At 46.0% G+C, this 16,220-nt stretch overlaps 1 protein-coding gene across 1 annotated transcript; it reads left to right on the forward strand.

Moving 5' to 3' along the window:
* The first annotated feature begins 57 nt into the window (after window positions 1–57).
* Window positions 58–12,133, forward strand: eci2 (enoyl-CoA delta isomerase 2). The gene is made up of 11 exons (XM_047349647.1): window positions 58–212; window positions 698–756; window positions 829–932; window positions 1,821–1,919; window positions 2,196–2,387; window positions 2,472–2,541; window positions 3,534–3,636; window positions 3,751–3,871; window positions 5,792–5,881; window positions 5,951–6,094; window positions 9,003–12,133. Exons 1-11 carry the CDS (start codon window positions 157–159, stop codon window positions 9,156–9,158), a joined length of 1,194 nt encoding a protein of 397 aa, XP_047205603.1. The 5' UTR covers window positions 58–156; the 3' UTR covers window positions 9,159–12,133.
* Window positions 12,134–16,220: the final 4,087 nt, after the last annotated feature.

Raw genomic sequence — 16,220 nt, forward strand, 5'->3', positions numbered from 1 at the left:
TCGGACCTTTTTACGCCTCCCTTTAACCAATAGCAGAGCAGAACACGACAGAGTGGGCGGGACCTTTTCATTAGCTGCTGCTAGCTTCTCTCTAGCTAGTTTTGTCCTCCTTTCTCCGTCCGTCCTTCCGAACTTTGGACCTGAACCCGGGTTTAGATGGCCGCTGCCGCCCTGAAGAGCTGCTCTGTTTGGCGGTTCGTCAAACTAAGAAGGTAACATTTAAATGAAGACCGTGTTGGTGTCTTTCAGGTCAGTTATCGCGATGTTTGAACTTTAATTTGAACAGAAATCCTTAAACCAAGCAGGAAGCCAACTTCTCTGAGAGGAGAGCTGAATGTGTATTTTATAACAGCTTATTCTGATTGGTGAATTACACTCATAGTTTATAGAAATCAAATTTAAAGGAAAACCCACTGACCTTTGCTCTAGATAATGAACTTCGAACCAAAGAAAACTTGACAGTCTGGATCCGGTCCAGATTCTACCCTGGCAGTCTGGATCGATCCGTCCCTCCCTCTATCCTTCCTATCTGACTTTGGGTTGTTGAGATTTCCGGGTCCGGTCTCAGCAGGACATGATCAGAAAACCTCAGACCTCAGCGGACTTCGTTGGGTTTATTTCTCCTCCACCCAATAACAGCTCAGCCAGTCGGTGCTACAGCTGGAAGGTGGTTGTTTAAAGCTCTCTGTGTCCCCAGGTTGCTCAGATCCAGTGTTCCCAGTCTGACCTTCCATACTACAGCATCTCCTCTGATGGGTGAGTCTTCAGCAGATCCACAGCAGACTACAGGATTAGTACACTGAGGTAAGAGTGTGGGTGTGTCCTCAGGTTCCACGGTGGAGGATTTCGAACAGGCGAAGAGTAAACTGTCGTCGCTTAACAAAGATCCAGGAAACGAGGTCAAACTGAAGATCTACGCTCTCTTCAAACAGGTGAGGACGTCCAGATGTTCTACAGGTGATGTGATGTCGCTGCAACTTTAAGTTAATCCATCCAGGGAAGGTAAAATGATGTAGACGGTGTTAAATGATACTAATTTTCTCATCCTGATAAATGAATACTTTACCTTTTCCCCTGAACTCTTTCTGGTACTCTAATCTTCAGCTCCCTCCACAGATTCTCTATCAGATTCAGGTCTGGACTTTGACTGAGCCGGTCCAGAACATTAACATTTCTTCTAGTCAGAATAAACATGTTGGTGAATTTGAAGAATCACTTCAAACCTCAATCTGCCAGGCTGTGCTGTAGACAATGAGAACTGAATCGTTCATGTTCACAGTTCACCATCTCAACGCTCTGAGACAGAGGAGAACCGGCTGCTCTGCTGCTATCAGACCTGGGTTTCTGAATCAGGGTCTTACCTTGTTATTCACTGTGAAGTTCTGCTCAGCAACGAGGGAACCACACCCAGGCTGTCCTGGATCCTAACGTGCGACTGACTATGAAGCAACGCAGGAGAAACGACCCGAACATAGCTCCAATAACTGATGTTATTTATTCCGAGTTTTTTTTCTGTATTTCTGCACTCATCTTCTCCACCGCTATCATTCAGTCTGTCCTGTCTTCATCCATCTCAGTGTGGTTTGGATCATCCACCAAACAGGACAGGTCCAGACTGCAACGAATAATCAGGTCTGACCTTCCCTCCATCCAGGACTTATACAGGTCAAGGGTCAGGAAAACAGCAGCTAACATCTCTGCAGACCCCACACACCCTGCACACAAACTGTTTAGCCTTTTACCTTCAGGTGGCGCTACAGAGCGCTGTTAGCAGAGAGCAGCCGCTGTTCCCATAGTAACAACTCTTCCTCCTCCTCCAGGCCACTCAAGGTCCCTGCAACACTCCTAAACCAGGAATGCTGGACTTTGTGAACAAGGCCAAATGGGACGCTTGGAAGTCTCTGGGCTCCATTTCTCAGGTACAGTCTCCCCATAGGTTCCTTTGTGGTTCTTTCTAAACTCATTATTCTTCTGCTGCAGCTTCAAATCATCAACGTTCTGGTATTTTAAGATTCATTTTCAGTGCTTTAAATGTGATTCCTTCAGGTAAAGCCAGAATATCCCAGCCTTTAGTTCAGAGACAGTTCCTCCACTTCAGATCAAAACGTTTCTGCATCTAAAAACTCCAACAGTGAATCATAATTCATAAATTATTACAGTGAAAAAGTAATGATGTAAGAGTTTGCATCTGTCAGAATGAAGCCAGGGAGCAGTACTGCAACCTCATTGGCTCTTTGGTGGAAGCAGAGGGAGGAAGCTCCGCCCAGGTTGCTGCGAAGCCTGCAGGGGGCGGAGCCACATATGAGACGCTGTTGGTCACCACAGCCGATAGCATCACCAGGATCACGTTGAACCGAGCGGCCAAGAAGAACGCCATCACACCTGAGGTCAGCAGGTGACACCAGGAGGCTTTAATGATGTAATGTGAGGTTTTCTCCTGGAGGTTAACTTCCTGTTACTTCTTCTTTCAGATGTATAACGAGATCATCGCAGCTTTGGAGCAGGCAGCTAAAGATGACTCAAAGTTAGCTGTTTTCACAGGTAACACACACATGCACACACTCCATACAACTAGACGTATATTCCTGACCTTAACCAAAACCTAATTTCTCTGACCCTAAAAATGGCGGTCCTCAGAAGGTTAGTGAGTATAACAGTGAACATAAACGTGCACACACACACAGCTGTTTCTGTCTCTAGGTTGGCTGGATCCATGATGTTCGAGCTACGTGAACACATTTCAGTTATTTCTGATTCAGATCCCTTAAAAAGAACAATATTTAATTTGAGCATTCTTTATTCAGCCTTTAATTCTGAACATTAAAATGTTCCTCAACTCAAAGGATGGATGCAGAGCAGACAACCAGTTTGAAGTCTCCTGGTTGTTTGTTCCCAGCAGGCTTTCAGAGACTGCTTGTTCACATTTCTTTACTTTAGAAAATCCCCATAAACCTCCCTGTAAGCTCCCAGTTTAACAGACAAAAATTAGGATTTTAGTTTCAGTAAGGTTATTACTGGAGCTGTTAGTAAATTATTGTATCAGAGGAAGAAGGAAGACCAGAAACACTGTCTGCAGCAGAAAAACAGCATCAGTGAGTCATGCATGTATGAAGCATGAAAAGGTCCAGCAAAGAGCTTCATCCTTTCAACATTAGAAACATGTTGCAGGATCATATGAACAAAACCAGCTGCAGCAAACATGCAAAGAAGAGCTTTGAAAAGACCTCCAAGAACTCTGGAGAACGTTTTTTGAAGAGTTCAGGGTGTGATTTAATGATGATTCAATTAAACCATCTCAGTTTTGACCATTTTCAGTATATCCACTGTGTTGAACATCACTCGCTGCTGCTTTTTATTGTATGAAGACACCAGGGGCTTTATGAGGTTTACATAAAGCAGGGTGTTCTCTAAGAATCCAAGTAAAGCCACTAACAATCAGAACAGGATCCGTGAAGAAACGAGATCGGATCAGGATCTAAGTGTAATTGGTTCCTCTGGTGAACACATCTGGATTTGTTGTTTCCTCCCTGCAGGAGCTGGGGACTTCTACTGCAGTGGGAATGACCTCTCCAACTTCACCAAGATCCCAGAGGGAGGGGTCCAGGAAATGGCCAGGCAGGGTGCAGAGCTGCTCAGGTGGGCAATATTTGAAGTTCCTCTGTCCTGGTGCTCCTATCCCGGACCTGGTAACGGTCACCTGGGAGCAAGACAGTCTTTATTTTACTCAGACAATATTTTTGTTCTCCTCAGGAAGTATGTGAGGGCGTACATCGACTTCCCGAAGCCTCTGGTTGCCGTGGTGAACGGGCCGGCTGTGGGAATCTCCGTCACCGTGTTGGGACTCTTTGATCTGGTCTACGCCACAGAGCGGGTACAGAAACACACACTGTGGGCCTACCTACTGTGTCTTTGCAGAGTTCAGAGTAAATGAGGTGAGCTGGAGTCTCCTCTTCGTCCCATAATCCATTGTAGCATCAGCAGCTGAAGAGTCACAGCGCCCCCAACAGGAGCAGAGAAAGCTCCAGGATGGGACACATTAAAATCCGACCAATAAGGTCTCCGTCTCCATGGCGACAGTAAATGCAGAAGGTTCGAGATGAACTTCTTTGAGTTCACCAACATCTGCAGCAAGAGAAGTTCTACACTAGAGGCACTAGAGCCTTTACTTTTCAGTTTTTCCGACAGTAGGCAGACAGGAAACGGGAGCAGACAGGAAACGGGGGCAGACAGGAAACGGGAACAGACAGGAAACGGGAGCAGACAGGAAACGGGGGCAGACAGGAAACGGGGGCAGACAGGAAACGGGAGCAGACAGGAAACGGGGGCAGACAGGAAACGGGGGCAGACAGGAAACGGGGGCAGACAGGAAACGGGGGCAGACAGGAAACGGGGGCAGACAGGAAACGGGAGCAGACAGGAAACGGGGGCAGACAGGAAACGGGAGCAGACAGGAAACGGGGGCAGACAGGAAACGGGGGCAGACAGGAAACGGGAGCAGACAGGAAACGGGGGCAAACAGGAAACGGGAGCAGACAGGAAACGGGAGCAGACAGGAAACGGGGGCAGACAGGAAACGGGGGCAGACAGGAAACGGGGGCAGACAGGAAACGGGGGCAGACAGGAAACGGGGGCAGACAGGAAACGGGAGCAGACAGGAAACGGGGGCAGACAGGAAACGGGGGCAGACAGCAAACGGGGGCAGACAGGAAACGGGAGCAGACAGGAAACGGGGGCAAACAGGAAACGGGAGCAGACAGGAAACGGGAGCAGACAGGAAACGGGGGCAGACAGGAAACGGGGGCAGACAGGAAACGGGGGCAGACAGGAAACGGGAGCAGACAGGAAACGGGGGCAGACAGGAAACGGGGGCAGACAGGAAACGGGGGCACACAGGAAACGGGAGCAGACAGGAAACGGGAGCAGACAGGAAACGGGGGCAGACAGGAAACGGGGGCAGACAGGAAACGGGAGCAGACAGGAAAACGGGGGCAGACAGGAAACGGGAGCAGACAGGAAACGGGGGCAGACAGGAAACGGGGGCAGACAGGAAACGGGAGCAGACAGGAAACGGGGGCAACAGGAAACGGGAGCAGACAGGAAACGGGGGCAAACAGGAAACGGGGGCAGACAGGAAACGGGGGCAGACAGGAAACGGGGGCAGACAGGAAACGGGGGCAGACAGGAAACGGGGGCAGACAGGAAACGGGAGCAGACAGGAAACGGGGGCAGACAGGAAACGGGGGCAGACAGCAAACGGGGGCAGACAGGAAACGGGAGCAGACAGGAAACGGGGGCAAACAGGAAACGGGAGCAGACAGGAAACGGGAGCAGACAGGAAACGGGGGCAGACAGGAAACGGGGGCAGACAGGAAACGGGGGCAGACAGGAAACGGGAGCAGACAGGAAACGGGGGCAGACAGGAAACGGGAGCAGACAGGAAACGGGGGCAGACAGGAAACGGGGGCAGACATTTGGCAAAGGTCTCCGGGTCCGCAACTCGACCCCGAGACGGACGCAACCCCCACATTACATCGGTTTTTCTTATTTTATCTTGTATAAATATGTTTGTTTTATTTATTTTACACACCAGATGGTGGCGCCGTGCTCCAGCTCTGCTTTATCGACAATAAAGAGATTTTATTTTCTTAAAATCAGTCCAGGTTTTCCGGGTTTTCTTGGATAAAGACGAGAGTTCTGACAGGCTGTTGGACTGATGGATGAGATAAAGTTTCTGATCCGTTTCCATTAGAAATCTGTTGATGTGATGAAGCTGCTGCTCTCTGTGTCTCAGGCCACCTTCCATACTCCCTTCACCCAGCTGGGTCAGAGCGCAGAGGGCTGCTCCTCGTACACCTTCCCCAGAATAATGGGCCCCACCAAGGTACCGGCAGTCGGACTGAAAATCAGCCGCCGTTGGGTTATCAAACTGATTCTGACTGTGTCTCTGCAGGCCAGCGAGATGCTGCTGTTCAATAAGAAGCTGACGGCGACCCAGGCCTGTGAACTTGGTCTGATCACTGAGGTTTTCCCAGACAGCAGCTTCCAGTCCGAGGTGTGGACCAGACTGAAGACCTACGCCCAGCTGCCTCCCCATGTAAACACACTGAGCTCACCTTCACCAGCGTTATGCTTTGTCATGTGGTCCACATGCAAACCTATGGAGCTAAATTAGGGCCATAAAGTTTGTTCAAAAGAAAAAAATGTGAACCTGAAAAATTATTTTGAACCTCCCCCAAAAAAATGTGAAAACTGGAAAAAAAGTTTTGCAACTGAAAAAAAAAAAACACGAGAAACTGGAAAAAAAAAGTTCAAAACTACTTTTCAGATTCAGGTTTTTTTTTTTTTTCAAACTTGCAGATTTTTTTTTTCGGCTTCAAACTTTTGGTCCGGTTTTGGCGTGGGGGGCGGGGCCTCAGATCACATGACTGACAGCTCAACACAGCGGCTGAACAACATGTTCCCAGCTGTTGCATTCAGGGACCGTGGGAACTGGAAATATCTGTAACACATCATCAATATTCTATAAATATGTGACTGGTTTTGAAAGATAACTTGCTTCACCGATAGAAGCAGCTTATATGAAAACACGACGCGCATCTCAGAGGAGAAAATATGATCTTGACAGATTTTCACAGCATTTTAAGTCCATGTTGGAGATTTCCCATCCTCTCAACATCAAGCATGAAGCCCATGAAGTGAACCACCGTCCCACTAAGCCAGTTTGACCCTGGCTGTGAGTCACTTCACTAAATGAAGACCAAACACGTTTTAATCAAAAATGCACCAGAAACCGAAACCCGAGTCCAGTCCATGTGAAAACAAGTCCGGGCTTAATTATGCAGGATATTCGAAAAGTACTTCTTCGTTTTGCATCTGGTTTCATTCCTGCTGCTTAGTCTGGTGGTTCTTTAGCTTGATGTTGAGAGGATGGGAAATCTCCAACATGGACTTAAAATGCTGTGAAAATCTGTCAAGATCATATTTTCTCCTCTGAGATGCGCGTCGTGTTTTCATATAAGCTGCTTCTATCGGTGAAGCAAGTTATCTTTCAAAACCAGTCACATATTTATAGAATATTGATGATGTATTACAGATATTTCCAGTTCCCACGGTCCCTGAATGCAACAGCTGGGAATATGTTGTTCAACCGCTGTGTTGAGCTTTCAGTCATGTGATCTGAGGCCCCGCCCCCCATGCCAATACAGGGCCAAAAAATTAAAGCCAAAAAAAAAATCTGCAAGTTTGTAAAAAAAAACTTGAATCTGAAAAGTAGTTTTGAACTTTTTTTTTCCAGTTTCTCATCTGTTTTTTTTTTTTTTTTCAGTTGCAAAACTTTTTTTCCAGTTTTCACATTTTTTTTCTTTTGAACAAACTTTATGGCCCCAATTTAGCTCCATACAGACCTGTTATAAGGATGGAAGGTCATTGATTTACCACAAACTGACATGTCTAGAATGACCAGTAGAGGGCATCAGTGACCAGCAGCTCCTGGAGCGTCAGACAGTAGGCAGAAGGTTCTTCAGTGTAGGTGGACTACACTGAAGAACCTCTACTTACCGGAACCAGTACAAGCAAACCCCAAACAAGCCAACAATATGTTTCTCTTCAAGCTCCATCAGTGAAGGTTGGCTGCTCGTTTACTGTCTGATGAAGCCATTTCTCCACACCTAATGACATCACTGGCGCCCTCTGGTGGGTGGTCTATGTGTACAAGCTCCTTGTAAAATGGATCATCTCCTCCTTCACCACTGGTCTGCTTGTGGACCAAAATTCCAGATCAGAATATTCTTCTGGGTCAGTAAACATACAGTAGCCTTGAGAGGTTTCAGTCTGCTCGTCATCTTGGCTGAATGTTGGATCCATTCTGTTCTGTTAATGATTTCATTGAACCAATGTTTTTTCCAGGGCTGCAGTGAGTTTAAAGACAACAATTAGCAACAGAAGTTAGAATTTATTCTGATCCACGCCTGGTCCAAATCTAACTCGTACTCGTTGTCTTCCGCTTATCCGGGACCGGGTCGCGGGGGCAGCAGACTCAGCAGAGACCCCCAGACGTCCCTCTCTCCAGACACCTCCTCCAGCTCCTCCAGGGGGAGCCCAAGGTGCTCCCAGGCCAGCCGAGAGACATAGTCCCTCCAGCGTGTCCTGGGCCGTCCCCTGGGCCTCCTCCCGGTGGGACGTGCCTGGAACACCTCCCGAGGAAGGCGTCCAGGAGGCATCCGGTATAGATGCCCGAGCCACCTCAACTGGCTCCTCTCAATGTGGAGGAGCAGCGGTTCTACTCCGAGCTCCTCACCCTATCTCTAAGGGAGTGCCCGGCCACCCTACGGAGGAAGCTCATTTCAGCCGCTTGTATCCAGGATCTCGTTCTTTCGGTCATGACCCAAAGTTTATGGCCATAGATGAGGGTAGGAACGTAGACCGACCGGTAAATCGAGAGCTTCACTTTTCGGCTCAGTTCTCTCTTCACCACAACGGACCGGCACAGCGCCCCCATTACTGTGGCAGCCGCACCGATCCATCTGTCGATCTCCCGCTCCATTCTTCCCTCACTTGTGAACAAGACCCCGAGATACTTAAACTCCTCCACTTGAGGCAGGAACTCCCCTCCAACCTGAAGAAGACAAGCCACCCTTTTCCGGTCGAGAACCATGGCCTCGGACTTGGAGGAGCTGATCTGGTTCTGAAATGGACAAGGAGAAGAATATGAATCCTGTTGGTTCATGCCAGGAGACCAACTGAAGCTTGTTGATGTTTACTGAGGTTCTCCTGGGACATTCAACTTAATATTAGTGGGGGGAGGGGCAGAGCCTGTATGTATAATTATGACCCTCTGTTTGGGTCATAATTATACATACAGTCTGACTAATCTGACTTCATGTCCATGAAGGAAACTTCTGACCAGAACTGAGATGAGTTCAGATTCTAAAGCCATCTTCAGTTCTTAACAGGAGCTTTGGAGATGGAAAATAAATGAATGTCTCCTCTGTCTGTGTCTTCAGTCCCTGGCTCTGTCCAAACAGCTGATCCGATCCGTGGAGAAGGAGCGTCTCTATGCCGTGAACAACGCTGAGGTGGAGCGCCTGATGGAGCGCTGGACGTCAGAAGAGTGTTTCAACGCCGTCATGAGCTTTTTCCAGGCCAAGGCCAAGCTCTGAGGGGAAACACAGGAGATGTTTGTCCCATGGAGGAGGAACCATGGACATGTTGTGGATCAGAATAGAACCCGGGGTCTCATTTACAAAACAATGTGTAGGATCTATAGAACACCGTGGTCATCAAGCAGCTTCTCCTTTCTAAACCACAGCTGCTCCTCAACGTTTGCTACCAGGTTCCTCCTCATGTTCTGCCCTCTACACTCCAACCATAGATGGTCGATGCAGAGCATCTCATGAAGGTCAAGGTGTTTTTAAATGAGCCAGTTCGTCACTGTTGGTTCATGGTTACCAATGGCAACCAGGAGAAAAGAGGCAGAAATGGAGGTGCTGGTGAGTGAAGTGGAGAACATCTGATGTCTGGTCAGGTTAACAAAGCCATCCAGGACGGCAGGTATTACTGCGCTCAGCGCTGGATGAGATATCCCGGACCTCTGGATCATTTCACAGAATCATGAGGTTCCTAAAAGTGTCTTCAGGCTGAGACTTCATTAACTGTTGATGTTAAACACAGACCTGTCAGCTAATTAACGCTGGTAAGAGCCGGTTACCAGGAACCCCAGACTGGTTCACACTTGGAACTGGACAGGGACGATGTGGTTCCGGCGGGTCGGTCTCTCCAGTACTGGACCCAGTGCAGCACATAGGTCCAAGAGCTATGCTCTATGGAGTCTGAATCAGCATATTAGACCTTGGTGACCCCTCCTAATGGTGTTGTCTGTTCTGTCCGTACGCAACGTTTCTAAATGAGACCCCGGGTCAGTTCTGCTCGGACACATGAAGAGCAGCAGGAGCTAATAAACTGATCCTAATGTTTTAGAGATGATTTTATTCTGTTTGATTCTGTTTCAACTGGAGCTTAGTTTAGTTTAGAAGAACATTTAACCTTCAGGAAGATGTCCAGCTGTTTGGTTTGGAAGATCTAGGTTCTGGTGAAACATCTGAACGGCTGTTAGATGGATCCTCTGCCTTCTCCTGCTGCGCCACCATCAAGTGGACCTTTGAACCATGATGAACCGTGAGCTGGAGCTTCAGTCTAGATGACGGCTCGCTGCCTGCAGAGGAAACATGGGCAGCAGCAGAAGAATCGTTCCTCTCTTTGTTATCAGCAGCAGAATCATGGTGGACTATCCCTTTAGTGTTTGAGTCCAACTGGACAGACCCTCTGGTCCTCTGATGTTAAAGCTGAGCAGATGTCTTCATGGATTCTTCACCATCAGCTCTGCAGACAAACCTGAAGCCTTCACTGAACTCACAGCATCATCTGATGATTTCTAATATGAGAAGCTTCAGTTTGGAGTAAAAGTGCCTTCAACATTCTGGGAGATGTTCAGAGTCAAAGCTGCAGCTCATAGGTTTTCATCAGGAAACAGGAATTTGGGTCAGGTGGAAATAAACTGGTTCTGGAAACATCTAAAGTTTGCTTCTGAGCTTCAAACAATAAGTTTATTTGAAACTTAGTGAGAATTTGGTGAGATTTTCCTCCTGAAACAATATTTCTGCGTTTTCTGCTGGTTCTTCTAGAAACAGTGAAAGTTGTGAGGTTTCCTTCTCGTTTTCTCTAACGTGAGTTTACTTGACATGAACATTAAAACGTCCAAAACCAGAGAAATGAATCAGATTTCTCACCTTCGTCTCATCATTTATGTCCCATGATACCAGAACCTTTGATGGATGACTGCTTCATGCATCGGTACACAGTTTGTTCAGATGTTGAACGGATCAGATCCAACATGTTCCTGAAGGTGAGTTCAGTGTTCCTCAGAGGAACGAGCAGTGAGCTCCAGCCAGTAGCTACCATCACTGATTCACCATGGCAACGGCTGGAAGTAGGTCCTGATGCTGCTGTAGCTCCTTCAGGTTGATAATATTTTCCACGAAGACGTTCCGGAAACAGAACAAACATCCTCAATCAATTCCTCTTATGTCAGCTGTTCCATAGAACAAAGTTCTGTTTGATTTACACGACCAGAACATAATGAAATGCTGCCTCAGAGGGCAACACGAACATCTGTCAGGGTTCTGGATCCATTTTCTACCCGTTCACACTTCTTTCTGAAGACGTTGTGCTTCCGGGTCCTTCAACAGAGCAGAGTTGAACTGTTCTCCATACGTTCCCAGGTTCCCAGTAAAGGACTTCTACTGGGAGCTACAGATAAGGCAAACACGGGTTTACTAAACCAGGAAAGTGGACCACAAAGTTCTACGCAGAGTGATGATGGTAGATCATGATTAAACATTATATTCACTCATATTGCAAATCCTAACTGGATCAAGATGTTTCTGTGAATTCCTCCAATACCTGCAGGAGATAACTTTGAGCATGTTGAAGAGAGAGGGTTATAGTAATGGTCCACAGGTTCTGGTTCCATTAGTTCTGATGAGGTCTTCCCATCTGATCCGGACAGTGCAGGGAACGACCTTTGAACTGCAGTATGTTGTGATGTGTAATAATGAATCCTTCAACATGCAGTGATGGTGTGTTCTCATCACATCTGGAGTTAAATTGGTCTGAGGGTGCACCGGACCACCTGCCAGAACTGAGCTCTTGACATGGACCTGTAGGCAGCCGCCTAGGGCGCCATCTACTGAAGGGGGCGCTGCTGAGACAAGTGAAAACTTGGAATAAAATAAATAGCAACAATGAACCTGCAGAGTGTCTGTGAGTGAATGCTAACCTTTTAACTTCTGTTAGGAGTTAGCAGGAGGTTCTGATGTTCCAAGCTGAAGCTTCTAAAAGAGCTCTTCCACTAACTGAACGTTGGATACGAAGCTATGATCAGAGGCTAGCTTGAGGGAGGCGTGTTCCTCCTGAACCTGCTGAGATGTTAGATGTTAGAACAGCTTTATGTGACTTACCTGCTGAATGCTTGTTGGACAGTACTTCCTGTGTGAATGGGCCAAGGAGAACCTATACTGGGTCCAAAATAAATTAGTCATGTTTAAAAAACTCAAAAATAAAATTTTACTTCAGATCATCTGCATTGTTTTGTAGTTTATTTTCTTTAATCTTCAAAAAGATGAAGTTTTAATATTTTTACTTTTAATTCTCTGGACGTACAGTACAGACCAAAAGTTTGGACACATCTTCTCGTTCAAAGAGTTTTCTTTATTTTCATGACTATGAATATTGTAGCTTCACACTGAAGGCATCAAAACTATTAATTAACACATGTGGAATTATATACTGAACAAAAAAGTGTGAAACAACTGAAAATATGTCTTATATTCTAGGATCTTCAAAGTAGCCACCTTTTACTTTGATTACTGCTCCACACACTCTTGGTATTCTGTTGATGAGCTTCAAGAGGTCGTCACCTGAAATGGTTTTCCAACAGTCTTGAAGGAGTTCCCAGAGATGCTTAGTACTTGTTGGCCCTTTTGCCTTCACTCTGCGGTCCAGCTCACCCCAAACCATCTCGATTGGGTTCAGGTCCGGTGACTGTGGAGACCAGGTCATCTGGCGCAGCACCCCATCACTCTCCTTCTTGGTCAAATAGCCCTTACACAGCCTGGAGGTGTGTTTGGGGTCATTGTCTTGTTGAAAAATAAATGATGGTCCAACTAAACTCAAACCGGATGGAATAGCATGCCGCTGCAAGATGCTGTGGTAGCCATGCTGGTTCAGTATGCCTTCAATTTTGAATAAATCCCCAACAGTGTCACCATCAAAGCACCCCCACACCATCACACCTCCTCCTCCATGCTTCACGGTGGGAACCAGGCATGTAGAGTCCATCCGTTCACCTCTTCTGCGCCACACAAAGACACGGTGGTTGGAACCAAAGATCTCAAACTTGGACTCATCAGACCAAAGCACAGATTTCCACTGGTCTAATGTCCATTCCTTGAGTTCTTTAGCCCAAACAAGTCTCTTCTGCTTGTTGCCTGTCCTCAGCAGTGGTTTCCTAGCAGCTATTTTACCATGAAGGCCTGATTAACACAGTCTCCTCTTAACAGTTGTTCTAGAGATGTGTCTGCTGCTAGAACTCTGTGTGGCATTGACCTGTTCTCTAATCTGAGCTGCTGTTAACCTGCGATTTCTGAGGCTGGTGACTTGGATGAACTTATCGTCCGCAGCAGAGGTGACTCTTGGTCTTCCTTTCCTGGGGCGGTCCTCATGTGATCCAGTTTCTTTGTAGCACTTGATGGTTTTTGCGACTGCACTTGGAGACGCTTTCAAAGTTTTCCCAATTGTTTGGACTGACTGACCTTCATTTCTTAAAGTAATGATGGCCACTCGTTTTTCTTTACTTAGCTGCTTTTTTCTTGCCATAATACAAATTCTAACAGTCTATTCAGTAGGACTATCAGCTGTGTACTGTCTCCACCTCCTGCACAACACAACTGATGGTCCCAACCCCATTTATAAGGCTTGAAATCCCACTTATTAAACCTGACAGGATACACCTGTGAAGTGAAAACCATTTCAGGTGACTACCTCTTGAGACAGAGACAGGTTGCTCTCCTGTCAGAGAGACGGGTTTAAACAGAGAGACAGAGACGGGTTGTGTCAGGTTTAAACAACCTAAAATACTTACAGTTACAGATCTCGCACCGCTCTGAACAGCATCTGCTTGCACCTCTCTTTTTATTGTCTTTCGGGGGTCCCTAGTTTACAAAAACATGAATCTCTAAAGGATGGGAAAACAACAGCTGCATCGCAAACAGGTCATAAACAGCTTTATCCTTTAACAACACATTTCCACAGTCCTCTTCATCTTCCAGGGTTGAGTGCAATCAGCCTTCATCTTTATGACCTCCTCAACTGGACTGCTTCCTCCTCTGCAAGCTCAGCTCCATTTATGATCTTTGCCTGCAGAAAAACTCATCAGATCATTTACTCACACAAACATTATGAAATAGTCAAGTTAAAGAATAAGAACAATATAAGACAAATCTTTATTCAGTTATTCCAACATTTCCTCCCTGTTTATCTTATATCTGCTCATATTCTCATATCACTTAAACAGCCACTTCTCTCAGATTTTTAACTATAAGATTATTTTCATGAGTACAAAGACAAGAGGTACTTACTGACATTTAAATCACAGATTCATATAGAAATGGATCTGGATACAGGTCAGAAAAGTAGTCAGTCTCATCCTCGTCATCTTCATCATCCTGATGTTTAAATAACAGATAGAGTTGTGTAACTCTGTCTTCCATAGGAGAAATAGCTGTGGTGATGAGACGGTTAAGCAGAGAACGAAGGCAGGGAATACAACAACATCCACACAATGTCAAAATTGCAGCAAACACTGCAAAGGAAATGATTACTGATGATACTAAAATGTTATACTTCCCAAACACATCCAGCCAGGAGTCCCACATCGAGGTATCTACTCCATAATGCTCCTTCATTTTTCCTTTTAAAGATCTCAAACCTTCTATGGCTTTAGTGAGGCTGCCATCAGCAGCAGTGTTGTTAGGTATGAATGTGCAACATTTTTCTCCAAAAATAGCACAAACTCCTCCTTTTTCAGCTAACAACATGTCCAAAGCAATTCTATTCTTGAATGCCATCAGGGAAGTTGAAGCCAATTAGTCATGGACAGTTCAAACCCGCTTTGTGTCCAATTTCCTAGTTTTTGCACATTGTAGTGAATATAGTTGATCCTGTCTACGTTTCTGTTCAACATACATCACCAACAGATACTTGATTCAAATCCTGCAGCTACTTGATCAGTTAATTTATATTCATCTATAGCATCTATGTATGTAGAGTCTCCCTCAGTCTGCCAAGCTACTGCTCTGCACTTTCTATCACACCAATCATGTGGATTTAACACTAGATAGTCCATCTGTTACTTCATCTACTAACATAGGATATAACCATAAAGTAATTAAGCACAGAGTCCTGTTACTTTTGAAGGTAATCAATCAAACAACCACCACCAAATGTCTCCTCTAGAGACTTGTTTAAAACACTTATTTACTTTTACAATTGTAGTACACAGTTATGATTCTGGCCCGTCTGCCTGCTCTGTCTTCATGTAATCAGCTAATCTGCTTCACCTGTCTGCTGCTGCACTGGAGTGCAATCAATCAATCATGCCATGCACCTGTTTTTCTGCAGTTATATTCAGCCCTCAGACAGGCAGACAGTGCCAGATTTTCGAAAACCTACCAGTTAGTAGAAGTCCAGCATTCCTTCCTGCCTGACCACGTTTTTGACCACTTTTTGCATCTTGGATTTCCCTGCCTTGCCTGAACCCCATTGGATGTCTCTCGCCTCTGGATCACGACCTTGTTTCTGCCTCTCGACCAAAGCCTCCTGCTTCACCCTTGGATTTGTCTGCCTGAGTCTGCCTCCCTGGTTTCACCCAGTTACTGCCCCCCCCTTGACTACCGAGCCTTGGATCTTTCCCCCTGTCGGCAATCCGACTTCTGGCTGCGGCGTGTTCTGCACCGATCCTCCCGGTCTGGAGACTGCCAGGACCGCACCCCGCAAAAGAGCCTATTCTGATTCCTCCGTCCTACACGGACTCTGTTAAGTGATCCCGGGTTCCCGGCTGGTGGAGTCCTGAGTATTTGTGCGTTGCTCCTGAATAAATCGTTTAACTTTTATTCTGTTTGTGGCTGAAATTCTGGGTCCTCCGTCCTGAACCTCACAGTACACCATACTGCAGTGAGATTCCCCAGTTTATTACCTCTCTCTGTCATATTTATACATTTATAGTTTCCAGTGGTGACCTGTTTATGGAAAACTGATTTATCCTTATCTGCTGTAGTTACAGGAAAAACAGAATCCCAGTGCTGACACATTTCATTAAATTAGTTTGATTCATTACTTCCATCACACAGAGTTGTGGTATCACAGCTGGAATTATTTATAATAAAACTTGGGACCCAAACACACAACACAATCTCTTTTAGTCATGTTAGCCTCTTGCTCTACCATCAATAATCAGTTATTATTTGTTCCTGATACTCCAGTAATAACCTGGAACTTAGTCATCTGTGGTTAAGTTTCCTAACATAATTTTTACTCTCTTCGCTTTGTTACCTGGATTACATTATCAGCTTTATGGAACTTAAACAACTTCTTTTGATAACTAGCAT

This window comes from Girardinichthys multiradiatus, chromosome 21 (genome assembly GCF_021462225.1).
Source record: "Girardinichthys multiradiatus isolate DD_20200921_A chromosome 21, DD_fGirMul_XY1, whole genome shotgun sequence".
NCBI classification, from domain to species: Eukaryota; Metazoa; Chordata; class Actinopteri; order Cyprinodontiformes; family Goodeidae; genus Girardinichthys; species Girardinichthys multiradiatus.

Coding starts and splice junctions, on each gene's coding strand:
- eci2 (XM_047349647.1), top strand. CDS start 157: ATGGCCGCTGCCGCCCTGAAGAGCTGCTCTGTTTGGCGGTTCGTCAAA. Junction 2,542..3,533: donor AAAGTTAGCTGTTTTCACAG/GTAACACACACA, acceptor TCCTCCCTGCAG/GAGCTGGGGACTTCTACTGC. Junction 3,872..5,791: donor TGGTCTACGCCACAGAGCGG/GTACAGAAACAC, acceptor TCTGTGTCTCAG/GCCACCTTCCATACTCCCTT.